The 27,735-nt window shown below is 40.8% G+C and overlaps 2 protein-coding genes across 4 annotated transcripts; both read right to left on the bottom strand.

Moving 5' to 3' along the window:
• Positions 1 to 64: 64 nt before the first annotated feature.
• On the bottom strand, positions 65 to 13,325 carry ZNF571 (zinc finger protein 571). 3 transcript variants are annotated; one of them, XM_032614468.1, is made up of 5 exons: positions 13,281 to 13,325; positions 10,101 to 10,188; positions 8,236 to 8,362; positions 7,866 to 7,961; positions 65 to 2,160 (listed from the first exon to the last, which is right to left on the bottom strand). In XM_032614468.1, the coding sequence occupies exons 2-5, from the start codon at positions 10,107 to 10,109 to the stop codon at positions 467 to 469; spliced, it is 1,926 nt and encodes a 641-aa protein (XP_032470359.1). In that variant the 5' UTR covers positions 10,110 to 10,188; positions 13,281 to 13,325; the 3' UTR covers positions 65 to 466. The 3 variants fall into 3 exon arrangements, with proteins under 3 accessions (XP_032470359.1, XP_032470360.1, XP_032470358.1); XM_032614469.1 differs by lacking the exon at positions 13,281 to 13,325 and adding an exon at positions 12,712 to 12,757; XM_032614467.1 differs by lacking the exons at positions 7,866 to 7,961; positions 8,236 to 8,362; positions 13,281 to 13,325 and adding an exon at positions 12,712 to 12,955.
• Positions 13,326 to 19,459: 6,134 nt separating this feature from the next.
• LOC116744640 (60S ribosomal protein L35a-like) lies at positions 19,460 to 20,676 on the bottom strand. The gene has a single exon (XM_032614684.1). It carries the CDS (start codon positions 20,170 to 20,172, stop codon positions 19,840 to 19,842), a length of 333 nt encoding a protein of 110 aa, XP_032470575.1. The 5' UTR covers positions 20,173 to 20,676; the 3' UTR covers positions 19,460 to 19,839.
• Between the last annotated feature and the right edge of the window lie 7,059 nt (positions 20,677 to 27,735).

The following is a 27,735-nucleotide window of genomic DNA, read 5'->3' as shown; positions in this document are numbered from 1 at the left end:
ATAGCATTAATAATGATGATAATAATAATGATGATGATAATAATAATGATAATAACACTGAGTATCAGATACTGTCCAAAGGGAGTTACATGTATTTAATCACTTACAATTTGATCATTATTATACCATTATAGTATTTTACACATAAAGAAATGGAGGCACAGAGAAGTTAAGTAACCTATCCAATTTCACAGTTAGGAAATATTAAAATAGAGATGGTGCTCAATAAGGGATATAATTCAGCATTACATTCCAGGGTTATAGAGATTTTTTTAAATGTTTAATGGGTTCCAGAAGTCATTTATTTCTGCATTCATGAAGTTAATATAAGCTTTCTAAAAATGAGTTGATTTTGAACACAATCAAAAGGATGTCCTATTTCATTACAAACATGAGTTCTCTAATATTCCAGAGCTGCTGAAGATGGGTGAAGACTTTCTTATATTAAATCATATATAAAGCTTTCTCAATTATGAAGCCTCATATGTTGAATAAGTTGTGAATGACGTCTAAAGTCTTTACCACACTGTATGCATGCATAGGGTTGCTCACCAGTATGGATCCTTTGATGTAGAGTAAGTTCTGAGCCACGACTGAAGGCCTTCCCACATTCCCTACATTCATAGGGTTTCTCACCATTATGAGTTCTTAGATGTTCGGTAAGGTGTGAGCCACGAATAAAGGCCTTCCCACATTGCTTACATTCATAGGGTTTTTCACCTCTATGAATTCTCTGGTGTTCACTAAGTTGTGAGCCATAAATAAAAGCTCTGTCACATTCCTTACATTTGTAGGGTTTTTCACCTGTATGAATTCTCTGATGATATGTAAGTTGTGTGGTACGAAAAAAGGTCTTCCCACATTCCTTACATTCATAATGCTTCTCACCATGAATTTTCTCATGTTGAGTAAGATATGCACAACGAATAAAGGTCTTTCCACATTCCTTACATTCAAAGGGTTTCTCACCTGTATGAATTCTATGATGTTCACTAAGTTGTTTGCCACAAATAAAGGCCTTTCCACATTCCTTACATTTGTAAGGTTTCTCACCTGTATGAATTCTCTGATGTTGAGTAAGATTAGAATTAGAAATAAAGGCTTTCCCACATTCTTTGCATTTATAGGGTCTCTCACCTGTATGAACTCTCAGATGATAAGTAAGTTGTGAGCCACGAGAAAAGGCCTTTCCACATTCTTTACATTCATAGGGTTTCTCACCTGTGTGAATTCTCTGATGTTCATTAAGTTGAGAGGCACATAAAAAGGCCTTCCCACATTCTTTACATCTGTAAGGCTTTTCACCAGTATGAACTCTTTGATGATAAGTAAGGTGTGAACCAAGAATAAAAGCCTTTCCACATTCCTTACACTCATAGGGTTTCTCACCACTATGAATTCTTTGATGGTAAGTAAGCTGAGAGCCAAGAATAAAGGCCTTCCCACATTCCTTACATTCATAAGGTTTTTCACCACTATGAATTCTCTGATGGAGTGTATATTGTGAACAATAACTAAAGGCTTTTCCACATTTCTTACATTCATATGGTTTCTCTCCTGTATGAACTCTCTGATGTTCAGTGAGTTGTGAACCACGAATAAAGGCCTTCCCACATGCTTTACATTGATAAGGTTTTTCATTAGTATGAATTTTCTGATGTTGAATCAGATCAGAACTACGGCCAAAGGCCTTTCCACAGTCCATACACTCATAAGGTTTCTCACCATTCTGAATCCTCTGATGTTGAATATAGGTTGGCTTTTTGCTGAAGATCCTCCTACATTTCTTAACGTCAGAGTGTTTTTCTTTATTATGACTTTTCTCATGTTGAATAAGGCATGACAAGTAGCTGAAAGCTTGTTTACATTCCTTACATTTGTACAATTTTTCCTTGGTAGGATTTGTCTGATGAAGAATAGGGGACATGGAATGGCTTTGAGTGGCCTCTTCTTTACAGGTAATTTTCATGCGCATGTATGGTCTTTCCTGACTTCTCTGTTGATCCTCAAACTTGCCTTTGCACTCTGTATTTTCTCCAAGATCATTGCACTCAAGGTTATGGCTTATAGGCTTCCTCATATTCTCCCATTGCAGGGATTCCATTTCATAAGTTCCCTTTTCTGGACATGACCTTTTGGTCTCACAGCTGTATTCCAAGTCTGTAAAATAACAAGAAAACAAATTCTTGCTGTTTTTGTTTGTAAGAAGAAATGAACTGTCTAAGGTAAAAATGGTAGATAAGGGCTTCCCTGGTGGCGCAGTTGTTGAGAGTCCGCCTGCCGATGCAGGGGACACGGGTTTGTGCCCTGGTCCGGGAAGATCCCACATGCCACAGAGCGGCTGGGCCGTGAGCCATGGCCGCTGAGCCTGCGCGTCCGGAGCCTGTGCTCCGCAACGGGAGAGGCCACAACAGTGAGAGGCCCGCGTACCGCAAAAAAAAAAAAGGTAGATAAAATGATAATTCTCATAAGAACAGAATGGCTTAAACATTGCTAAAAATTTTGCGCAATTTAAAAAAAGGCACAAGGAGAGAACATAGAATGAGGGGAATTTATAGGGGGGAAAATAATTAAGAAAACAGATTAAGTCAGTGGTTCTCAAACTTTGGAGTGGATTAGAATCACCAAGGAAGCTTATAAAATTACAACAAAAACACCCCTGGAAATAAACAAACAAATGCCTGGGTGGATAGCCAACCTATCAACAAATCCTATTAGCTCTCCTGTCAAAATTTATCAAATATCTGACCACATCCACTACAACCACATTAGGCCAAGCCACCCATCTCTCACTGTAATAGGCTCTTATCAAATTCTTATGCATTTTAGACTCCCTCACATGCTGTTCCGTCTGCCAGGAATGCTCTCTACAAGGCCAGTTCCTTTTCGTCTAAAACGTACTAACTTAAATGCCAGCTGCTCAGAAAGACTATCACTGAAAACTCTAATTGGGTCCATGCCATGTCTTTATTCTCTATATCTGCACCTTCTTCTTCATTCTTGTTTCAATCTTTGCAATTCTAGAATTACATTTTCTTTATTTATGTTGATCCTTCTATTCCTCAAGCTTCACAAGCGTAGGAAAAATATTCCTCTTTATAGCTATTCCCCAGAACACAGAAAGCAAACAAACACAGTGTTTTCTTCTTCCCTTCATGTATTTTTTCAGGTCTTTCTTTCCAGTACCTTCTACTCAAGGCCAAATGTTCTCATATTTTCCAGAAAAGCATAAGGTTCTATAATGTTCTAGAAATAGTGACAACTTTATACACTAAAGAAAATTTTATGTTATTCTGAACAAAGTTGGGAGATGGGTGTAATTTTAAAAAGTAGAAGAACACAATCCACTGTGACTGGAGCCCCAGGCACACTCTGGAAACACTGAATATAGGCTGTAGAGTGTAATAGAGGATGGTAGTGGGTAAGAAAATAAACATATATTAGTAAATTCAAGTTCAAATGGTCTTTTAGAAATAAAAGTCAGAAATCTGAGGAAAACGTGCTTTTGCTAAAAAGTACAATGAAACTGTAAAATACAATGAAACTGTAAACTGTAAAGGACAATGAAACTATAAACTGTAAAGTACAATGAAACTGTAAACAAAGACCCCCACACGGCTCAATTTAACACCAACTCGTCAGCAAAATGTACTGGGATGAGAGTATCTGGCTTTTACTTTCTGTCAGAGAAGCACAATATGGTTTACAAGACAGTAGGAAAGAAACCAACTGGAATATGGTGATTAACGGAACAGCGTAAGGGACCAGATAAATCCAGTTTAGATTCCAAACTGCTCTCCATGTTATAGTAACACGATAATAAAAATGGGAAGAAATATAAATCTAATGATTCTGGGGTGGGAAGCACTGTGAGACCACACAGGGTAAGGTGCTAAATGGCGACCTAGTGTGATAAAGAAAGTAAAGATAAGAATACCCAAGTCTTAAAACCATGCTGAGGTTGAGGAATGTGTATGAAATGTATTCAAATAAGTAGTTCTTTTTATTGTCATTAAATCAATGCAAGAATAACTGGGAAAACTGCAAAAGGGGTGATGACTAAAGACAACAAAATGGAGTCTGAAAAGCAGAAGGCGTATTGAAAGGCCCCTTTGACTCTTAGCCCCTTGAGTCCTACTGAGTCTATCTCCTAAATAGCTCTTGAATCTGTTTCCTTATCCCCAACACCACTGCCAACACTCTGAGGATGCCCGAAGCAGCTCTCATTTGAGCCACGACAATAACCTACTCAGTAACGTCATGAGAACCTTCCTTCTAATCTCCATCTGGCAGTCAGAGTAATATATTAAATGTGTAAATCACATTATGTCACTGTCCTATATAAGATTCTTCATAAGCTTGCAAATGCTTTTGGGATAAAATTCAAACTTGTTAGTAGCATCTTTCAAACTGCTTTTGACTGCAACCTCACAATAAGAAATGCATGTTATATTATTATGCATGTTATATTGTGAGTACACATGCACAAACATAAACAAGACAAATAGGTCATGAAATTTTCTTTTTTACATGTGATGCATTCTGATATTTTATTTTATTTTCTCTTCTGTGTTATTTTATTTATGAAACAAAACCAAACCAAAAAATAAAAACAAATGCTGCTCACATTCAATAAAGATGTTAAAAAACAAACCAACCAAAAACAAATGCTGCTCACAGCCTACCAGGTCATTTCATAACCCCTAGAAGGTACTGCCTGGCCTGGCTTCTGCCAGCTTCTCCAAACTCACACCTGGTACCTCTCCCTTACTAGGCTCCAACTACAAGGGTCTTCTTTGAATATCTCATATACACCAGGCTCTATCCTCTTATAGCCTTCAGTACATTGTTCCCTCTGCTAGGAATGCTCTTCCCTCTACCCTCAGCCTCCCTACTGGCTTTCCATCTTTTCAGGGCTCATCTGAAATTTCACAGACCTTTGCAATTCCTGAAAAGCCTTCCCCAAACCCAGACTTCTAGCAACACTGCACCTACAATTCTTTCTTCTATTAAGACAACCACTCCACTCACTGCAGCCTAAAAGAAAGGCCCCCATAGCTTCTGGTGCTGGTAAGACCTCCATATCCTGCTATTAAGGCTGGATTCTCCTGGAAGGTCTTGATTTCCATAAACTCTTAGTGTGACAGTCCCATCACTCTTAGTTTGTAACAGAAATAAGCACCCACCTTCCCCAAAGAGACCACTCAGGACCAATCCTGTAATGCTTGACATCTCTGGGTATCCAATTACCTCTGAAAAGCTCTGGCTTCCTGGGTCCTTGGTCATCACTAGGACTCTCGTCCCAATCCAGGTCTGGACATCCTCTTTTATGACCCAATGTTCTACTGCATGCTAACAAACAGACCTTCTGGAACTCATAGTGTACTTTCCAGAAGTACTCTAACTTCAGCCTCCCTTCTGATTATTCTCTTCACCTTCTTGCTCTGATTGAAACCTTGAGCACACTGCTTCCCCTGAAACACTGTTTTCCTTCACTTCTTTCCACCTACCCTCTCCCACAGTAGATATAATAGACCTTGTTGTTACCAATAATCACAACACCTCTAAAAGTTCAGTTTCGAGCAATCATCATTTTGACCACTACCACACATATTTCATTTACTCTTATACCATCTCTCTATTATTTATCTCCATCTTAAAGACTCTCCTTTGAAATCAAAACAAAACCACCTCTCCTTTGATTCTTTGGTTCACTTTGCAGCTCTTATCCATTTACTGTACTCCTTCCTGGCAAAACTTCTCAAAAGAGTTGTCTGTACTTCCTGTCTATACTTTTTATTTCCCTTTACTCCCACCCTCATAACTAACATTTTGCTGTATTTACTTCCAGGTTTTTTTCCTGCACTTTTATGTAGTTACATATACAAACTTGAATCAAACTTCTTTTTCCTCATTATTATATCATACTTCTTTTTCCTCACTATTATATCATACTTCTTTTTCCTCACTATTACAATACTGTTATTTAAAACTTCTAAAGCATTTAAAAACTCTGTTTGTACCTTTGAGAGCTCCTCAAATGGGCCTTCCACACTGCCTGGTGAGTTAACTCACTATCCCACTGTAGTTTTTACTGTTGACTTATTTCTTCTTCATTCTGTTTTTAATCCTCTACAGTCAGGTTTTTGCTCCTCTCATTTCCAAACCTACTTTGTCAGTGTCACCAATATCCTTCATCTTGCCAAATCCAATAGTCAGTTTTTAGCCTTCATCTTACTTGAGCTCTTAGCAGTATCTTTCACAGTTAACCACTCTCTCCTTGTGTTTGTCATGGCTTCCAGTACACTGAATTCCCAGTTACTTCCTAGATCACAGGTTAATCAGGAAGCTCCTCAATTTCCTTTGCTGGATCATTTTCCTCTTCCCAGCTAAATGTTGGAATGCCCCATGGTTTAGCCCTTGGACTTTATTTACCTTGCTTTCCATCTAAACCAATCCCTCCATAATCTCATCTCATCCCATCATAAGAGATTAATCCTATATTTGTCTCTTCAGTCCTGACTACCCTCCTGCAGGCTTTCAAATGTGTGTCTAACTTCTCTATGGAGATATCTAATGGGCATCTCAAATGCCCATCTCAAAACTCTTAACTTCCATCTGCAGGCTTCCAAACTCTGATGCCTCTTTCTATTTCCAATCCTTCAGCAAGTCCTATTAATCCTACCATCAAAATACAACCAGAATATAACCCATTCTCATCACCTCCACATATTAAACCCCATTCCAAGCCACTATTATCTGTAATACAGACTCTTGAACCAGTCCTCTAACTGGTCTTTTGCTTCCATTCTTACCGTCTTCCTACACATAACACCCAGAGTGATCTTTAAACAATAATCCCCTACTCATCTGCACAAAATCTCCAAGGGCTCCCTATCATACCTAGGATAAAACCTCACTCCTTGAAATGGCCTACAAGGCCTCATATGATCTGATCTCTGCCTATTTCTCTGACCTCATCTCTAATTTCCACTTTCACTCACTCTGTTCTAGCCACATTGACCTTCTTGCTGATCCTCAAATAAAGGAAGCTCAGCCTCTCCTCAGGGCCTTTGCACTTCTGTTCTCTCTGCCTGAACACACACTTGCCTTATTTTTACACTGCTAATTTCTTTTCGGTCTCAGTTCAAACGTTACCTCCTCTGAGAGATCATCCCTGTCCATCCTAATCTAAGAACACAATAAGCTCTCAACAAACGTTTGCTGGTTGGAGATACCTAGCTAAATAAAAAAAAAACTGGAAAAAAACTTAATCAAGAAATAGAAAAAACGATTGTCTTGGAAGAAGCCAAAGTTTCCTCATTAAAGCAAAAGGGGGGCACATCCCTGGTGGCACAGTGGTTAAGAATCTGCCTGCCAATGCACGGGACACGGGTTTGAGCCCTGGTCCAGGAAGATCCCACATGCCGCAGAGTAACTAAGCCAGGGCGCCAGAACTACAGAAGCCTGGGCGCCTAGAGCACGTGCTCTGCAACAAGAGAAGCCACTGCAATGAGAAGCCTGCACACCACAATGAAGAGTAGCCCCCATTCACCGCAACTAGAGAAAGCCCGCGTGCAGCAACGAACACCCAATGCAGCCAAACGTGATAAATAAATAAATAACTTAATTTTTTTTAAAGGGTGGGGTGAATGTAGGAGGAAGAGCAGTAAATGGGAGTTGGAAAGGAAGTTCCTTTGGGAGCTCATGTCGATATCACCTTCCTGCTCTCCCTAGGTCTCAGGTCTTCTTTCCACAGGCCTTTGAAGGGAGCTTCACACAAACATCGCAAAGTGTTGTCACTTCATAAAGCAGCTGTATTATTATCAGCAATAGCTGATCCTGTGTGGCCAGCTCTTATTCACCTGAGCTCCATCTTGTCATGGCTCTCACCACCATCCAGGGCTCCTTCCCTCGCTCCAATAAGGAAAACACGTCTGGCTTAGGGATCGAACATCCAGCTTAAAAGAAAAGAAACGGGACATGGTCATGGGATGAAGAGTCCCAGATTCAAATCCAGTCCATTGGTCATCAAAGAAGAGAAACTAACAGGAAGTGATGGAGGAAGATGTGAAAGTCCGAAGGGTGAGAAATAAAAAGGTACACAGTGGGGCTGTCTACTTCTACTTTTAAAAAACTCAAACGTTTCCTTAGGGAATAGAAATCAGAAATTCACAATGAAGGAGGCAGAAAGTATGGGAGACAAATTCTGAAAACTGTGTAAAATGATCTTACCCAGTGAGATCAGGTGGCTGTAGTTCTCCACCATGACCTCCCTGTACAAATCCCGCTGAATGGGGTCAAGGCATTCCCATTCCTCCTGAGAGAAGTTGACGGCCACATCCCTGAAAGTTACCAACCACTGAAACAACAAATCCATTTATTATTTGTGAAAATACGATGATGATTTTGAGGTGAAATGAGATAAGAAGGAGGAGGGCACTGAAGGAAGGGGGTGATATAATAAACAATATGCCATGGCCGAACACCTGTAACATTGAAGGAAATTGGGTGCCTGAACTGTAGTGTCAACATGATCCTTGATCACTGCTACTGCCACAGACAAAACTTCCTACGTATACTAGGACAATTCCATTATCCAGAAAGGTCTGAGAATACAAAAGGCCAGATGATTGCAGTTTCCCAATTGAATGAAATATTGTATGCAATCACACAGCACTTTAAGCTTTCTAATTCTCAATAAATAATAAATAAATTCTCAACTAATGGGTTCTTTCTGAAATTAACTTCTCTCTTTAAAGAAAAGGATAAACAAGATTGATGAAATCTTTCCAAACCATTTTTTAACAACTCTCTGGACTGGAACATAGAATTTGGATGTAACTTAGAATCTTTTTGAAGATTCAAGTTCATTAAGTCACTATATTATGTCACCAAATATAACGGACATACAGTATTTTCACTTTATGGATGTAATGATCTACTTATTTGGGAGTATTTAAAACAAATTCTTTAATGTCTTTAGCTCTAGGAATCTAAAATTCTCAAAAGATTATACATCTGGCAGATTTTATTTGCTCCTACTTTCTGTGTTCCTAGGCTACAGCAGGCTGATGGATGCCAGTCTAGGTGCACACAGGCATCACTCTGACACATTCTGGCCAACTCCAAGGTAAGCCTTGCCTCTCATTGGTTTCTTGGCAAGAGGGATGTGGTAGGTAGACTAATGACCCCGCAAAGATGTCCATATCTTAACCCCCGGAACCTGTGAGTATGTTACCTTACATGGCAAATGGGACTTTGTAGATGTGATTAAATTAAGAATCTTGGGGAGATTATCCTGGATTTTCTGGTTGGGCCCAATGGGATCACAAGGGTATTTTAAGTGATAGAGGGAGGCAGAAGAGTCAAAGGAGATGTGATAATGAAAGCAGAGATCAGAATGATGTGATTGCTGGCTCTGAAAAAGGAGGGGACCCTTGAGCCAAGGAATGTGAGCAGCCTCTAGCAGCTGGAAATGCAAGAAAATAGATTTTCCTCTGGAGCCTCCAGAAGGAACACAGACCTACCAACACCTTGATTTTAGCCCTATAAGACTGATTTCAGATTCCAACCTCCAGAAGTATGACAGTAGGTTTGTGTTTCAGTCACTAAGTTTGTAGTAATTTGTTACAGCAGCAACATGAAACTGTACAAGAGGCAAGATCTCTTTCTTCTCAGGACTCAGTTCCCCAACCAATTTCAAAGGCCTCACAAAAAAATCTCACCACACACTGAGATTGGGAACAACCAGCAGAAATGCTGTCACTTCCAAGTGGAAAACCTAGGTTTGTAGAGATCAAAGTCTGTCACGTGTCTCATTTAACTACCTCACTAAACCACTGTGCTAATACTACTCTTAAGGGGAGATATTTCTGCTTCCTCAGGGCTCCTGGCAGAATACCATCTGGTGCAGGGAAAAACACTTAGAGGAGAATGAAGCTCTTTGCTACGATCACTCACTGGAATGGGAGAAATTTGGGAGCAGTTCCTTTACAGGACTAAGCAAGGCAGAAAATATGGGAATAAATATATCTGGTGTTCATATAACCCAACAAAATGATCGCACTTCAGGGAGGAAAGAAGAAACAGCAACTCACGTGAGGCATGGTTTTGAGCACTGTCAGAACTGATCAACTTTCTGGTTCCTCTCCTGGAGATGTGCAGAGTCCTAAGAGGAGAGCAGGGCTGGAGAAGGAAAACAAAGCCATGAGAACAAGCTTGCCTCAGAGCCCACAAAATGAGCACCTTGGAACTACCTTTATTTCCCCTCTTTGAGGGAAGTTTGGGAAAATCTCAGCCCTCTTACAAATCCAGTGGAATCCAGATAGAGCAGAGGGAATTCAGGCCAGACTTTTCCTTAATCCCCATGATGCTGAACAGGACCCCAGAGGGCGCCAGTTTCCATGGGCATCTTACATCTCTAGGATAGGGGAGTACCCAGGGAGCCCTGGGGAGCAGCGCTTCCCCAGGGCCCACATGCTAAGTGAGATGCTTCGCTCCCATGCTTAAAGGCTCAGGCCCACAAGACTGCTCCTGACTTCAGAAGCCAATCGCAAATCCCAGGCCACTGTACTTCTGACCAACCAGCTATAAATTGGGGGCTCCTACAATCCCCTCCTAAGGTTCTATACTTTGCTAGGATGGCTCACAGAACTTAGGAAAACACTTCACTTATGTTTACCAATTTATCATAATGGATACAATTTAGGAGCAGATGCATGGAAAAGATGCATAGGGCAAGGTATGGTGGAGGGGGAGCTTGGAGTTTCCAATGCTCTCTTTGGGATTGCCACCGTCAAAGCACCTCAAGGTGTTCACTAACCCAGAAGCTCATCAAATCTAGTTCGAGAGTTTTTATAGGGCTTAACCTCCAGTCCCACCCTCCCCTTTCCTGGAGGTCAGGTCAGTGGGTGGGTTGGAAAGTTCCAACCCTCTAATCATTTGGTCTTTCTGGTGATCAGCTCCATCCTGAAGCTACGCAGGGGCCAGACTCCAAGCCACCTCATTAGCATAAATTCAGGTGTGATCAAAAGGGGTTCATTACGAATAACAAAAGACACTCCTATCACTCAGAAATTTGCTAAGTTAGGAAAACCAAATAGTTGATGAAAAGTTCTTATTTATAGAACTCCAGCTAAGAAATGCAGAAGGAATTGAGAGAATTTTTTTAAAAAATCACTATATGTAACCCTTAATAAAATAATAGATCTCAGCATCAATCATAAATGGATGTTATAACCTCTATGTCAGTGTTTCTTACCCTTTTTTTCATTATTAGTTCCCCCAAAGCCTTTTAAGACAACTTTTCTCCTGATACCACTTACCTATGAAATTTTAATACCACAGATATACTGTATATGTGTTTATGTACTGTGTCCACAAACCGTTATAATATTCAGTAAGAGTTTGGTCCCCCTCCCTGCCAAGAACCAAGTTTCACCCCCGTGGGGGCAATACCCGTCCTTCTGCCATTGAGAATGTATGCTTTAGGTGAAAGAGGAAGAGGGCATTTTATAAAGGAAGAATTAAGTGGACAGCACTTGAACACCAATCAACATGGCATCACCAGAAGTGGGACACCAGACTTTAAAAAACCTCAGGATGTGATGTCACAGGAAGTACACAACATAACCTATGAATTATTTTTGCCTGAAAATGTGATTTAGGCAAAATATCTGAATCTGATCAAGGCTCTAGATCTAACTACCCCTTAACAGAAATATGTAGCATAGGGGAACTAATTATATGACACCACAAGGAAGAAATTAGCCAAAAGGAGAATGCACAATATTCTGTAAACAAATGACCTAGTTTTTCTACAAATCAATGGCAACAATTAAAGTAAAAACAGAAAATAGAGAACTGTTATGGATTAAAAAAACTTAAGAGATTTGACAGGGACTTCCCTGGCGGTCCAGTGATTAACACTCCATGCTTCCAGTGCAGGGGGCCCAGGGTTCGATCCCTGGTTGGGGAACTAAGATCCCACATGCCGGTCGTCCAGAATAAAAATTTTTTTAAAATTTAATAAGAAAAGAGATTTGACAACCAAATGTAATGTGTGGACCTATCTGAATCATGATTTGAACAAACCAATTGTAAAAAATCTATCTTCCAAAGAATTGGGGAAGTTTGAATATATACTGGGTATATGATATTATGGAATGACTTAGTTTTTAAAGTTGAGATAGCATCATGGTTATTATTTAAAAATATGTCCTTTTGGTTACATATGCATACATGTGATTAAAATAACACTTTGAAATACTAAAGGAAAAAGGGGGATGGATAGGTATAAGGATATTTGCAAATGTGTTAAATTACGGCTGAGCGTTGGGCACACTGGGGTCGTATTATTTTCTACCCTGCTTGAAAATTTCCATACAAAGTTAAAACAAAAGTCCACATTTTCTCCATAGTTATCTATGGAGAAAGATAGATAGATAGATAGAAAGAAACTATACTATAACTATAGTATAGTTATCTTTCATCAAAAATCTTAGACCAGAAAGGGCTGATTTGTCATCAGGTGGAAAAGGAGAGGTAAAGATGTGGTTGGTGAGTAGAGTAGACTGGTGAGGCCATCCCTGGAGCGCCAAGATTCACAGGGATAGCAATGCCTAAGGTTTCTCCTTAGGGAGATGTTGCAGGAGGTAGCAGCATCTTGAAAAGAAGAAACTCGAGAGAAGAAAGAAAATGGCAACATACTTTAGAAGAGACTTTTAGCTGTGCAATATTTTTTTCCTTTCCTCTGTATGCTTCTGTTGGAAAGAGTAGAACAGAGAAAAAAGAATCAAAGGATATCAAGCCTTTCCCAGAGCCGACCAAACAGTTTAGGACCAATTCCCACAACAACTTCAGGCTGAGAGAGGGATCAGTTTTTCCCCGTAGGGCTCTCAAAGTAGAATGGGGCATCCTGTTAGGGTGGTCTTCTGCCTTCCTGGGGCATAAACTCTCATTGTAGGGGCATCTTCAGAATAGCCTCGTTCTCTGTAAAGTGGAGGAACTGCGGCACCTGGAACCGCGCGATTCTCAACTGGCGAGACTCTGTCCCTGTCTCACGGCGGGAGAGTACACAGTCACTAAAGGGGCACAGCAGCCAAGTGCGTTAGAAGGCGACAGGTGAGCCCGTCACGCTGCCACAAAAGCGCGCGCGCACTCACACACCCAGCACTGTGGAACGTTCATGATAACATCTCCCTGCTCCCGTTGGCCGGGAACCAAAGTCACAGCGCCGCTTTTGCCGGAGGAGAGCGACGCCAAGTGCACACTCATACCTGCGGCGCAAAGGAACACAGCTGATAGCACCACGCCTCCGCCGCTAGGAACCGAAGTGACGGGGCCGACGACCAGCGGGGAAGGGCACAGCCACTCCGCACTGGCAAGGCCGACTTCCGTAAGGAATTAACCTGAGTGCTACGAAGTTGGAGATATGTAGTCCAGAGCCAGGATCGTCTCGATTCCTGTCAGCACCGAGCCCCAGCCGGCATACCGGTATTCCCAGCACCTTACAGGAACTTCCTTCTGGACGCTCCAACCCAAAGGCAGCGTGCGGGTCCCAGCAAGGTAGTGCACTCACCTACCGCTACAGACTGGATCCTTAAACCAAGGAGTAACGGAGTAAGTGTACGAAATGGCGCAGGGACGCGGTGGCCTCCGGGAAATGTAGTCGTAAACATGAACCCGGCCCGTTACAACAGAATCCAGAGGCAGTTGGCCACGTCCTGTGGTCCGGAATCGGGGGCGCCTCGGGGCTCCCTCGCTTGAACTCGGGAACTCACGCTGCTGCGGTGTGAGCCGAACTATTTCATTTTACTCAAGTGACTTCCCAGAGGTTCTAGAAAATCGCAAAGAGGTTACCAGAGCTTGAGTCTTGCAGTGATGCCTTCAAAGAAATATAGTCCAGGGCTGAAAAACCTGCAGAAGTCTAGGAAGCAGGGTCCAGATTTCTTAGACAGAGCTCTGGCCCGGACGAGGTGAAGGTGACTACCGGGTTGCTGCTCAAAGCGGTTCAGGGGTGTGATGCTTACTTCATGGTCGTGTGTGTGTGTGTGTGTGTGTGTGTGTGTGTGTGTGCGCGCGCCCGCGCAAGGGCAAGTGTTCTCTACAGGAGAAGGGAAGACTGTGGGGAGTGTGATGTGTGTCAGATTGTGCTTGAGACTGTGAGGAATGTTAGTGGATAAGCATGTGACCCATTTGGGACTGTGTTAAATGTCTGGGGATGGTTGTAACTATAGCTTTAAGGATGATGTATGGGATTAATCAGACAGTCTATGACTAAGTATTTTATAACTTGTAAGAAAATGCTTTTTCTTTGCATGGTTGTGAATTTAAAATAGATTCCATGGAATTATAGAAATGTTAAGTGAAAGATACCTTGAGAGTTCACCTGTAGTAGTGAATGTGGGAAAAGAAATGTGTGAGCATAGTATTGTGAGAGTGGGTATGATTGTCTCGTGATGCAGCCCTGTGTAACAGTGATATCTTTAAGCTTCAGTTTCCTCACCTGTAAAATGAGGTTAACATTCGTGTAACATTTGGAGCAGTGCTGTCCAATAGATATTTCTGCAGAAGTGGATTCCATGTCCAATGTCTGTGCTGTCCAATACCATAGCCCTGGCCACATTTGGCTATTGAGCACCTGAAATGAGACTAGTTTGACTGAGGAGCTAAATTTTTTATTTTGTTTAATTTTAATAAATTTATATTTAAATAGCTATATGTGGCTAGCTAAATTTGACAGCGCAGTCTGAAGTATCAGTTTGCCTTCAAGATTTGGAGGGGGAGAAACTTAAGTAATTTCATCTAGCAAATAATTTGAAAAATGAGTTTTACATTGAAATGAAGAGAGATGAAAAATGCAAATTCAGCTTTAGTCTTTATTTTGGGGGGGAATAATTTGCATAGAGTCCACAAATATTACTATATACCGCAATGATTTTTTTTACATACCACACACAGATCAAGATAAAGAACATTTCGGGAATTCCCTGGTGGCGCAGCGGTTAAGAATCCGCCTTCCTTCCAATGCAGGGAACACAGGGAAGATCCCACATGCCACGGAGCAACTAAGCCCGTGTGCCACAACTACTGAGCCCACAGTGCTACAACTACTAAAGCCTGGGCGCCTAGAGCCCATGCTCCGCAACAAAGAGAAGCCACCGCAATGAGAAGCCCCCACACAGCAACGAAGAGTAGCCCCAGCTCTCCGCAACTAGAGAAAGCCTGCGCGCAGCAACAAAGACCCAACTCAGCCAAAATTTAATTAATTAATTAAAATAAATAAATAAAATAAAAGGTAAAGAACATTTCAAGGACGCCAGAGTGTTCCCTTGTGCCCCATCCTGGTCAGCTCTGACTCCACCTAGAAGTGACCACTTTTTGGACGTCTAGCACTATAGATTAGTTTTGTGAATTCTTGAACTTCATTTAAATACAGTCAGTGTAATGATATGTGTCTGGCATGTTTTTTAAAAAAAATATTTATGCATGCTGTGCCGGGTCTTAGTTGCGGCATATGGGATCTTTAGCTGCAGCATGCGAATCTTAGTTGCAGCATGCATGCAGGCTCTAGTTACCTGATCAGGGGATGAACCCCAGCCCCCTGCATTGGGAGTTCAGAGTCTTACCCACTGAACCACCAGGGAAGTCCTGTGTCTGGCATGTTTTTAATCAACATTATGGCTCTGAGATGAGTACTTGTTATGGAGTATAGGAATAATACCTGTAAATACCTGTAAAGCTAGTAAATATTTTAGGTTTTGTGTGCCAGATGTTCTCCGTCACAACTGCTTAACTCTGCCAGTGTAGCATGAAAGCAACCATAGACAACATGTAAACAAATGAGTGTGGCTATATTCTGGTAAAACTTTACAGACACTGAAATTTGAATTTCATATAATTCTTACATGTCGCAAAACGCTATTCTTATTTTTTTTACATCATTTAAAAATGCAAAACATTTTTTAGGTCGTTGGCCATACAAGAATAGGTGAAAGGCCATATTTTGTCCGTAGGCTGCAGTTTTTCAATTCTTACTATGATTTATTCATTCTATATTAACAGACATTTGTGTGATTTCCAGTTTTTTCTTACTATGAATAAATCGGCCATGATCAATCTTAAAATATTTTTTGGTAGACATAGCATTCATTTCTATTAGGAATCCAAGAGTGGAATAGCTGGATCATAAAGTAGGTCTACATTTATATGTGTAGGTACTGTCAAACAATTTCCCAAAGTCTTTGTGTTAGTTTACACATATGTCAGCAATGTAAAGGATTCCAGCCTTTTGAACACTTGGTACTGTTAGTCTTTTTAAACTTTTACAATACTAGTAGGTAGGTAGTAGTATCTCAGTGTGATTTTAATCTGCATTTCCCTGATTAATACTCACTTTAGCATCCTTTCATATATCAACCATTTGGATAACCTCTCTGTTGAACTGCCTAACTCTTGACCATTTCATTAAAGTCAGTTTGTGGGGTTTTTTTTTTTCTATTTATTTACAGCTATTTGTATATGCTGGGATATGAGGCCTTTTGTAGGATATATTTATTGTAGATATCTTTCCCAGGATATGGCTTGCCTTTCACTCTGATAATGAAATCTTTTTTTTAACATCTTTATTGGAGTATAATTGCTTTACAATGGTGTGTTAGTTTCTGCTTTATAACAAAGTAAATCAGCTATACATATACATATATCCCCATATCTCCTCCCTCTTGCATCTCCCTCTCACCCTACCTATCCCACCCCTCTAGGTGGTCACAGAGCACCAAGCTGATCTTCCTGTGCTATGCAGCTGCTTCCTACTAGCTATGTATTTTACATTTGGTAGTATTTATAAGTCCATGCCACTCTCTCACTTCATCCCAGCTTACCCTTCCCCCTCCCTGTGTCCTCAAGTCCATTCTCTACGTGTGCATCTTTATTCCTGTCCTGCCCCTAGGTTCTTCAGAACCTTTTTTTTTTTTTTTAGATTCCACATATATGTGTTAGCATACGGTATTTGTTTTTCTCTTTCTGACTTACTTCAGTCTGTATGACAGACTCTAGGTCCATCCACCTCACTACAAATAACCCAATTACGTTTCTTTTTATGGATGACTAATATTCCATTGTATATATGTGCCACATCTTCTTTATCTATTCATCTGTCGATGGACACTTAGGTTGCTTCCATGTCCTGGCTATTTTAGTGCTGCAATGAACATTGGAATACATGACTCTTTTTGAATTATGGTTCTCTCAGGGTGTATGTCCAGTAGTGGGATTGCTGGGTCATATGGTAGTTCTATTTGTAGTTTTTTAAGGAACCTCCATACTGTTCTCCATAGTGGCTGTATCAGTTTACATTCCCACCAACAGTGCAAGAGGGTTCCCTTTTCTCCACACCCTATCCAGCATTTATTGTTTCTAGATTTTTTGATGATGGCCATTCTGACTGGTATGAGGGGATACCTCATTGTAGTTTTGATTTGCGTTTCTCTAATGATTAGCGATGTTGAGCGTCATGTGTTTGTTGGTAATCTGTATACCTTCTTTGAAGAGATGTCTATTTAGGTCTTCTGCCCATTTTTGGATTGGGTTGTTTCTTTTTTTGATATTGAGTTGCATGAGCTGCTTGTAAATTTTGGAGGTTGATCCTTTGTCAGTTGCTTCATTTGCAAATATTTTCTCCCATTCTCAGTGTTTCGTCTTGTTTATGGTTTCCTTTGTTGTGCAAAAGCTTTTAAGTTTCATTAGGTCCCATTTGTTTATTTTTGTTTTTATTTCCATTTCTCTAGGAGGTGGGTCAAAAAGGATGTTGCTGTGATTTATATCATAGAGTGTTCTGCCTATGTTTTCCTTGAAGAGTTTTATAGTGTCTGGCCTTACATTTAGGTGTTTAATCCATTTTGAGTTTGTTTTTGTGTATGGTGTTAGGGAGTGTTCTAATTTCATTCTTTTACATGTAGCTGTCCAGTTTTCCCAGCACCACTTATTGAAGAGGCTGTCTTTTCTCCATTGTTATATTATCGCCTCCTTTATCAAAAATAAGATGACCATATGTGTGTGCATTTATCTCTGGGCTTTCTATCCTGTTCCATTGATTTATATTTCTGTTTTTGTGCCAGTACAGGCCCAGCCGCTCTGCGGCATGTGGGACCCTCCCAGACTGGGGCATGAACCTGTGTCCCCTGCATCGGCAGGCAGACTCTCAACCACTGAGCCACCAGGAAAGCCCTTTTTGGGTTTTTTTAGCTGCATTCGGTCTTCATTGCCGCGTGTGGGCTTTCTCCAGTTGTGGCGAGTGGGGGCTACTCTTTGTTGTGGTGCACGGGCTTCTCATTGCAGTGGCTTATCTTGTTGCAGAGCACGGGCTCTAGGTGCGCAGGCTTTAGTAGTTGCAGCATGCGTGCCCAGTAGCTGCGGTGCACAGGCTTCAGTAGCTGTGGCGTGGGCTCTAGGGTGGGCTTCAGTAGTTGTGGCTTGTGTGCTCTAGAGCATAGGCTCAGTAGTTGTGGTGCACGGGCTTAGTTGCTCCAACGCATATGGGATCTTCCTGGAACAGGGATTGAACCTGTGTCCCCTGTGTTGGCAGGCAGATTCTTAACCACTGTGCCACCAGGGAAGTCCCTGATTTTTGCATGTTAAACCAACCTTACATTCCTGGCATAAATACCATTTGGTCATGGTGTATAAATTTTTTTAAAAAATTTTCTACTGGATTCAGTTTTTTAGTATTTTGTTGAGGATTTTTGTGCCTTTTTGTTACTTTTGTGTTGTTGTTTGCTATGGTAAATATTTTGTTTTAAAATTTTACTGTTTAATTACTTGAAGCTAGTATACATGGACACAATTTATGTCTTTATAGTCACATATCCAGTAATCATGCTAAATTTATTTATTCAACCACTTTTATAATTCTTTTGAATTTTCTACATACAAATTATGTCATCTGCAAATATTGTTATATTTCTTCTTTTCCGATCTTTATACCTTTTCCTTCTTTCCTGTTTATTGCACTAGCTTGGGCCTCCAGTATGACGTTGAATGTGAGTATTGGTAGTAGATTTCCTTGTTTTGCTCTCTTGAAGAATCCAGCAAGTATGTTGTCTGTAGGTTATTTAAAGATGTTCTTTATCAGATTGATAAAAGGCAATTTTCTTTTATACCACTTTTGTTGAGAGTTTTTATGAATTTGTACATTATTGATATTTTGTATTCCATCAAATATTTGGAAGAATTCACCAGTGAAAATGTTCAGGAGTAGAGCTTTCCTTGTGGGGAAATTTATAATTAAACATTTATTTTTCTTAACAGAATTACTCAAATTTTATATTTTTCATGTCATTTTGGTAAGTTATATTTTTAGAGGAATTTTCCATTATTTGAAGTTGTCAAATTTATTGGTATAAAGTTGTCCCTAATGCCTTCTTATTTATCCTTCAAAACCTATAAAATCTTTTTCCATACCTGATATTTGTAGGGTTATTTTCCTCTTTCTTGGTCAGTCTTGCTAAGACTTATCAATTTTGTTAAATTTTCAAAGAACTGGTTTTTGGCTTAGTTTATTTTCTCTATTACTACTTTGCTTTCTATTTTAGTGATATCAAACTTATCTTTATTACTTCCTTTTAAATACCTTCTTTGGGTTTAAATTGATGTTCTTTCTTTTAGTTTCTTACAGTGGAGGCTTAAACCATTCATATTCAATATTTTTTACTTTTTGATATATGCATTTAGAGCTAGAAACATGCCTCAAATTACTGCTTTTACTACAACCCAAGTGTTTTTTTTTTTTACAAGAGAACAAATCCTACACTTTTATTTATTTACTTTTCAATAAGTTTAAATCCTTGAAAGGTACAGCATCACACGGATTCTGTGTCCAATGGCCTTAGCAAGAAGATTGCTTTGGAATTTGGCATGAACCATGCCACTGTTTCCATGAACACCCGTTATCTTTCCCCAGATTACTCTGGTTTTGTTAGGTTTTCCATCAGTAGTTACTGTGTTGTTCTTTGCTTTGTACACATAAGTACATCTCTTGCCTAGATAGAATTCAGTTTCATCTTGAGCATATATACCTTCAACTTTCAGGAGAGCTGTGTGCTCCCTCTGGTTCCACAGACCCCACCGATAGCCAGCAAAAGTGGCCTTGGACCATAGCCTTTCAGACATATCTGTCACTTTAGAAGTCCTCTTCCCAACAGGCCCCACTTATTTGCCCCCAAAGTTCAGCTGCGGGAGCTCCACACACCTCCACAGGGTCCAAGATGGTTGAAAAAGCCCAAGTGTTTTGCGTTTTTTTCATTATTATTAAGGTCAAAATATTTTTAAATTTCTATTCTGCCTTATTATTTGACCCATTGATTTTATAGAATTATATTGCTTAAGTTCAGATAACTTGGGAATTTTTCAATATTTTGTTTTGTTATTGTTGTTGATTTTTAGTTTAATTCCATTGTGGTCACACAACATACTGTACATGATTTCAATCCTATGAAATGTATTAAATCTGCTTTATGGCCCAGTGTATAGACTATTTTGCTAAATGATCCATGTTCACTTGAAATGAATATATATTCTGTCATTGCTAGGTGTTCTATTCTGTATTTGTTAAGTTGGCTAATTGTGTCATTCTCATATTGTTACTGATTGTTTTGGGACTACTTATATATGAGTTAATAGGACTTGTGTGTTAAAATCATTTATTTATTAAAGTGGCTGTATCTTTTTCTCCCTTTTCGTTCTGTCAATCTTTGTTTTCAGAGTAGAATTCTAAAAATTCTCCCACAATGAGATATTATCTCAGTAGCTGACTGGCAAAAAAAGTTTTAAAGTGTTACAAGTGTTGTCAAGGATGTGGAACAACTCTCAACTATGTGGCAGTAAGTGTCAATTGAAATGATTCTGGAAACTCTTTGACATCACCTAGAGAAGCTGGGAAGCACATGCCCTAGAACAAAGCAAGTCCACCTGTAAGTATTATACTTTAGAGTTATTCTTACACAGACTTTTAAAGGTCTACAGAAATGTTCAAAACAGCACCACTTGAAATAGGAGGGAAAAATCTGGAAACAACTCAAATATCCATCAAGAGGCTATATAAATAAAATTTGGCAGATGTACACAGTAGAATGCTGCCCAACATTGAGAAAATGAACAAATTCCCAGAACATAATGTTGAGGTTTTTTTTAAGTGACAACACATAGAATGTTATTTCACTAAATTTCAAAACACACGCAAATCTAAACAATATGTTATTTGGGGATATGTACGTATATGGCAAATCTATAAAGAAAACCATGGGAATGACTAAATTTAGGTGATGGTTAACTTTATGGGAGATGGGGGAGGAGCATCTAGGACACTTCAGGGACTTCCCTGGTGCTCCAGTGGGTAAGACTTTGAGTTCCCAATGCAAGGGGGCCCAGGTTCGATCAATCGTCGGGGAAATAGATCCTGCATGCATGCCACAACTAAGAGACTGCATGCTGCAACTGAGAGTCTGCATGCCACAACTAAGGAGTCCACATGCCATAACTAAAAGATCCCACATGCCACTACTAAAGATCATGCACGTGGCAACGAAGATCCCGCAACTAAGTGCCGCAACTAAGACCCAGAGCAGCCTAAATAATAAATAAATAAATATTTAGGATACTTCAAAGGAACTGATAATAACTTTTTCTTAAGCTGAGTGGTAGGCCCACAGAATTTATTTTCATTCATTCAACTGTACTTATGTTCATATATATATATATATATATATATACGCTTGTGTGTGGAATTCTAAGTTAATAAATAGGCTCAAAATGAAACAGGATGACAATATGAAATAGCTGAACAATTGTATTACTGAATTCAAGCCAAGGAATTCTCTGACACAACCCAAAGAATTAAAGGAATAAAAGAAGCAAGAATATAAACCCAGGGAATGTATTCAGGAGAACTTGATGAAGATAAAACTAGAAAATAATGACATAGAAAATTAAAAAAAAATACAGTTGACCCTTGAACAACACAGATTTGAACAGTGCAGGTCCACTTATACATGGATTTTTTCAATAAATACGTGCTATAGTACTACATTATTTGCAGTTGGTTGAATCCTCAGATGTGGGACCTAGGATGTGAATATGGAAGACCAACTGCAAAGTTATACACAAATTTTCAATTGCACAGAGGGTCAGGGCCCCAACCCCAGTGTATGTCAAGGGTCAACTGTACAACCAAAACTAGTTTTTAAAAAAATGACCAAAATCTTGTCATTTGAAAAGAGCAAGGGTAGACTTTTGCTTACATACAGTGAGTAGGTCACATGCATTTATTTCCCATCACTATCCAAAAAGAGATGAAAATAACAATGACAACAACAAATGTGAAGAGAAAACTACAAAAAATAAAATTCAAGGAACTCTGGTATGAAAGAGATTATGACCAATTTACAACTTCCCTGAAGGGCCCAGGTTCCACAGAAAAGGACCTTGGTGAGCTATGGATCTGGAAGTAGAGGACTGGTTGAAAATTTATACACAAACTCATTGCCCTGATCTTCCCCCTCTACAGTTAACTTTTCTCCCTTGTCTAAAAAATACATTTGATCTCTGGATAAATTGATTTTGAGAAGATGTAGAGGATGCACAAAGAAGGGCAGACAGACACAGTTAGAATGAGTAATAACCACAGTCTGAAATCTTCTTAAGCTTCTTTCCCTATCCTGGTACCAGTCTCCAGCAACTCAACACATAACCTTCACAGGCAGGAAACTGGAGGAGTCCTTTAAGGAGAAACTAAAGAACAAAGAGATAGAAATCTGGGGGTGTCCCAGAGAAAAGATTGCTTCTGAAATCCATCAGTCGGCAGGCTCTAACTCATGACTGAAAGTAAGGATTACCACGTGGTTGAGAAAAGTACCTAAAATGAAAGACAGAGAACAACTCAAACAGGAAAAGGGAATATGGTCATAACAAAGACAATACATGTAGCTAAGAGAACTTTAAATAAATAATATTTACATAACTGACTATCCTACCTATCACATGCATAATATAATTATATATTATTCATATAATTTTGAATCAAATATAATGAATATAATATATATAACATTAATATATAATTTCATAAATATCAGAGAAGATATTGCATTCCTAAAGAACAGTATACTATATAGAAAAAAACCATGAGAGAGCTCTAGGAAATTAAAAATATGACTTATTAAAAATTAAATAAGTAGAAGATAAAATTCCTAGAGTTGAATAAAAAGACAGAGAAAATAGGAAGAAAACATTTAGAAGCTTAAGCCATGTAAGTTCCATCAAATAATTCCAATGAGAGAGAGGAAAGAAGGAAAGAAAGAAAGAAACTACACAAAAATTTTCCAGCCCAGAAGTACACAAGTCTCTAGAATGAAAATATTCACCTGACACCCAGCATTAAAAAGTTTTAAAGAGGGATTTCCCTGGTGGTCCAGTGGTAAAGAATCCGCCTTCCAATGCAGCAGGACGCTGGTTCGATCCCTGGTCAGCGAACTAAGATCCCACATGCTGCGGGGCAACTAAGACCGCATGCCACAACTACTGAGCCCATGTGCCTCAGCTAGAGAGCCCACATGCTCTGAAGCCCACGTGCCACAACTAGAGAGAAGCCCATACGCTGCGTGGAAGATCCTGCATGTTGCAACTAAGACCCGACACAGACAAAAATAAATTTAAAAATAAATTTAAAGATCCACACCAAGGAACAAAATTACAGTACATTGTGTGATATATATCACCCTAAACGTTCCAGGAGGGTTGGGAACACAGATTATGCACAAAGAAATAGAAAACAGATGACAAGCCTTTACAAAAGCAACATTAGCTACATAACATTAGCAACATAACATCAGATTTTATCTGATGTTATGCCTTCAAATTCTAATTTATAGTAGAATTCTCACCACAGGCAATAAGTGAGATTGCAATAAAGGTATTTCCAGACAGTAAGAACTTAAACATTTACCTCAAAGGCATGCATTTGAACGAAGTTGTTGGAGAGAGGCAATCAGCAAAAATGAGAAACATACAAAATTAACAAGACTTGGAACATAGGAATTCAGTTCCAGAAAAGGGAGAAGGGAAGTCTTACAGAAACCCTGCAGTCCAGACTGGAACTACAAGATGATGGCTGTGAAAGAGATTTGGCAAGGGGGAGAAGAAGTATCAGATAAGTTTGAACATTTGGAAAAATCATTGCTTAGAGTTTGACACTTTGGAGGGGTGGGGGGAACATTTAGAAAAGGGTAGCAATAGGAGCAAGTACATATACATATAAACCAAGTCAGCTAAATCCACAATAAAAAAAATTGTGTAAAAAATATACTTGGCGGCTTCCCTGGTGGCGCAGTGGTTGAGAGTCCACCTGCTGATGCAGGGGACACGGGTTCGTGCCCCGGTCCGGGAGGATGCCACATGCCGTGGAGCGGCTGGGCCCGTGAGCCATGGCCGCTGGGCCTGCGCGTCCGGAGCCTGTGCTCCGCAGCGGGACAGGCCACAACAGTGAGAGGCCTGCGTACAGCAAAAAAAAAAATATATATATACTTGGCTCTGAAGCACAAAAATATATAATCAGTATATAAATACCAAATACTGCTTTAACCAATAACTGTGATATAGTCATATTTGGAAGTGGTAAAGGGAGAGGACAGGGTGGGAGGGTCTTGTTTTTTTTTTTGGGAGGGTCTTGTTTTAAATGAGGTTTGAAGTTCTGATCATTAAACAGGACATTTTAATTATTTTAACCACTAAAATGAGACTGATTTTTTAAAATAAATTTATTTACTTATTTTTGGCTGCATTGGGTCTTCGTTGCTGTGCACGTCTTTCTCTAGTTGCAGCGAGTGGAGGCTACTGTTCATTGCGGTACATGGGCTTCTCATTGCAGTAGATTCTCTTGTTGCGGAACTCAGGCTCTAGCCTCGTGAGCTTCAGTAGTTGTGGCATGTGGGCTCAGTAGTTATGGCACACAGGCTTAGCTGCTACGCAGCGTGTGGGATCTTCCCGGACCAGGGCTCAAACCCAGGTCGCCTGCATTGGCAGGTGGATTCTTAACCACTGCGCCACCAGGGAAGCCCAAGACTGATCTTTTAACGAACAGTGCTAAAAGGAATTTTTTATTACCTAAGAGTGACTAACGACGTTATTGGGCTCCTATACAAATATATAATTTTTACTCCCCTTCATGTTACTATGTAGTCCTCATTTCTACATTTTGGTATGGGTCCAGGAATACATTATCATGATCCTATCATAATAAAGGAGATAATTTTGTCTCCTTTCCCCCCCAGTATTTATGCCTGAAATTATTTTACTTAATTAAGTGCCAGTCATAATTCTGAAGGCACACCTAACCACCATGTAATTAATCAAAATGCCACACATCCAGCCTCATACACAGAAACAGCGATGCACAAGCGCAGACCCTGTGGAAAACCATAACCAGAGGCGTTGGCCTATCAAAACCATTCCAGAAATAATACACTGTGGAGCACAGCCACATTCACGGATACACACAATCTCACGCACTTCACTAACCAACCGCGCAGACTTCCGGCTTCAGAGCTGGGCATAATCGTCCATTCTCTGCGGAGTCATCGCAGTACCCCATCCAAATAATTACACGCAAGAACAGCCCCACGCACAGAAACAACGCTGTCCAGATTACACACTCAGGCACACAGGCATCCAGCCGGCTCCGGAATCCTGGCCCCTAGCAGGTTTTACCGCCGCGTTCCAAACCCAACAGCTCCCTCTAGAAGAAGCGAAGGAGCACACCCACTCCTCTTTGCGCCTGCGCACTAGTGACTGTGCGGAGAATTCCCAGCAATCTCCGGGAGGGGCGGGTCGCGGAGACGATAACCAATGAAAAAAAAGCCAGAGGCCAAGACACTTCCCGCAGGGTAGCAGGCTGCAGTCAGTCTCAGCCTGTAATTTGAGGGTTCGTGTTCAGGGGTTTGAGGTTTCCTGGAGCCTCCTCGGCCTTTCACCGCCTCCTACACGCTAGGAGGAGGCGTGGGACTTGCGTCTGACGGAGACAGGCACTTCTCAGAGCCCCAGCGTCACAGCCTTGGGAAAGAGCTGTTCTCCTATGCCTGTTCCATTGGAGTGTGGTGAGATGGGAACCCGTGCAGCCGCAGCTTTTCTCGGACACCTAATGTTTGGGAGGGGACAGGCGGCACTCTGGAGACCCGACTGCGCATGGGAAGCAGAGGGTTTACGGCATTTGGGGTCTAGAGTCTTCTGCCGCTCTATGTTTCCCCCCAGGGTTCCACCAGGTTGGTGCAGGTTGACCTCGTGTTAGGCTGCACCCTGCAGGTCTGCAAGCCTTGTAATTGCCCGGCAGCGGGTTGCAGGAAAGAGCATGGAGACAGCGGTAGAGACATCAAGGGTTTATTGGATAGGAAATCTTTCAGCTCTGAAGCAAAGGCCTTGGGGTGATACCCCACTGTGTATGGCAGACATCAGGCGGGACACAGGCAGTAGTCTTCCTCTGGGAGAGGAGAAGGAGGAGGAGGTTACCAATTATTGGGGAATTGATGTCAGGTGGGCTTATTAGTTTCCAGGGAAACCAGTAGAAGAGTGTGTCCCTCATTGCCCCTTTGGTTAACAGCCATCGCTGGGGCAGGTGTTGCCCCTTGATAAACTAGCATGGTGTAGCCATTCTGGTCTTGATCTCAGACAGCAGTGAGCAGTGGCTTGAAGTGAGATTTTAGTTCCCTGCCCAGGATTTGGACCTGGGTAGCCCAAAAGAAAACCAGGAATCCTAGCTGCTAGACCACAAAAGGCTAGGGGCTAGAAGCAAAGTTCCCCTGGCTCTTGCCTCATTTGAAAAATGAATTTCTCAAGGAGGCAGAAACTGCAAAAACAGGTACAGAGTTTATTGTTAGAGACACAACACAACAAGTGAGAGAGCACACGGAGAAACAGTTTGTTTATTTAAGACAGAAGCAAGATAGAGATATGTACCCGGAGAGAAAGGGTGTGGGTGTCCTCCCTAATGAGGAGAAGCGCAGTAGAGAGGAGGTCAAATCATTGGGGCTCGTGCTGTAGCACAAGGGAGCAAAGAGAGGAACAGGCACCCTTGCTCACTCCCTGAGAGGAGCTGCTTTGGTCCTTAAATGGGGTAACACTGGGAGCAGATCCATGGGTTGGGTAGGAGGCGTAGCCTAGGTGGTCAGCCTACCCGCTTGGTGGTACCACGCTTTTGCTCCCAGCCCCTCAGAAACGGCAGTTGGTTTGTGGCTTTTTGTATTTTTGTTCATAATTGCCCCAACTGCGTGTGTGTGCAGTTATTTTTAGTCCCTTATAGTTTCATTGTATTCTGTTGCTCAAGGAGATGTCTGTCCAGGTGCACGCACTCTGGTAGAGGGTCCCAGGTCCCAGACTATCTCAGAAGGACCCATAGGACATTTCTGGAGAAACGAAGGCAGTTAACGGCCTCAGGGGTGACCAGCTGCAGTGTCAGAACTGCAGCGTATCCAGAGCTGTGAACCCAGACATTATAGTCTTCTACTTTCTTTGCGTGCATGTGAAAGTGAGGGGCAGAGATGGTAGTGGAGACTGGGTTTTGACCAATCTTCAAAAAGACCAGATATCTCAGGCACCCCTTTCCCTGGCTACTGCCATTCTCCACAGAAGTCATGTGAGAAGGAGAGAATTGCTGCTGTACATCAAAAAATCAAATTCAAGGTGAGTTTG

This window comes from Phocoena sinus, chromosome 19 (assembly GCF_008692025.1).
Source record: "Phocoena sinus isolate mPhoSin1 chromosome 19, mPhoSin1.pri, whole genome shotgun sequence".
NCBI lineage: Eukaryota > Metazoa > Chordata > Mammalia > Artiodactyla > Phocoenidae > Phocoena > Phocoena sinus.
The sequence above is the reverse complement of the archived record's forward strand: the minus strand, read 5'-3'. Positions and strand labels throughout refer to the sequence as shown.

Bases quoted from the DNA above. Each gene is read 5' to 3' on its own strand.
- ZNF571 (XM_032614467.1), bottom strand. From the start codon at position 12,918: ATGCCCCATTCTACTTTGAGAGCCCTACGGGGAAAAACTGATCCCTCT. The intron at 10,189-12,711 runs GTATGTTGCCAT...TTCCTTCTCCAG, and splicing joins AGCTAAAAGTCTCTTCTAAA to CCCTGCTCTCCTCTTAGGAC. The intron at 2,161-10,100 runs GTGAGTTGCTGT...GTTATTTTACAG, and splicing joins TGCTCAAAACCATGCCTCAC to ACTTGGAATACAGCTGTGAG.
- LOC116744640 (XM_032614684.1), bottom strand. From the start codon at position 20,172: ATGTCTGAAAGGCTATGGTCCAAGGCCACTTTTGCTGGCTATCGGTGG.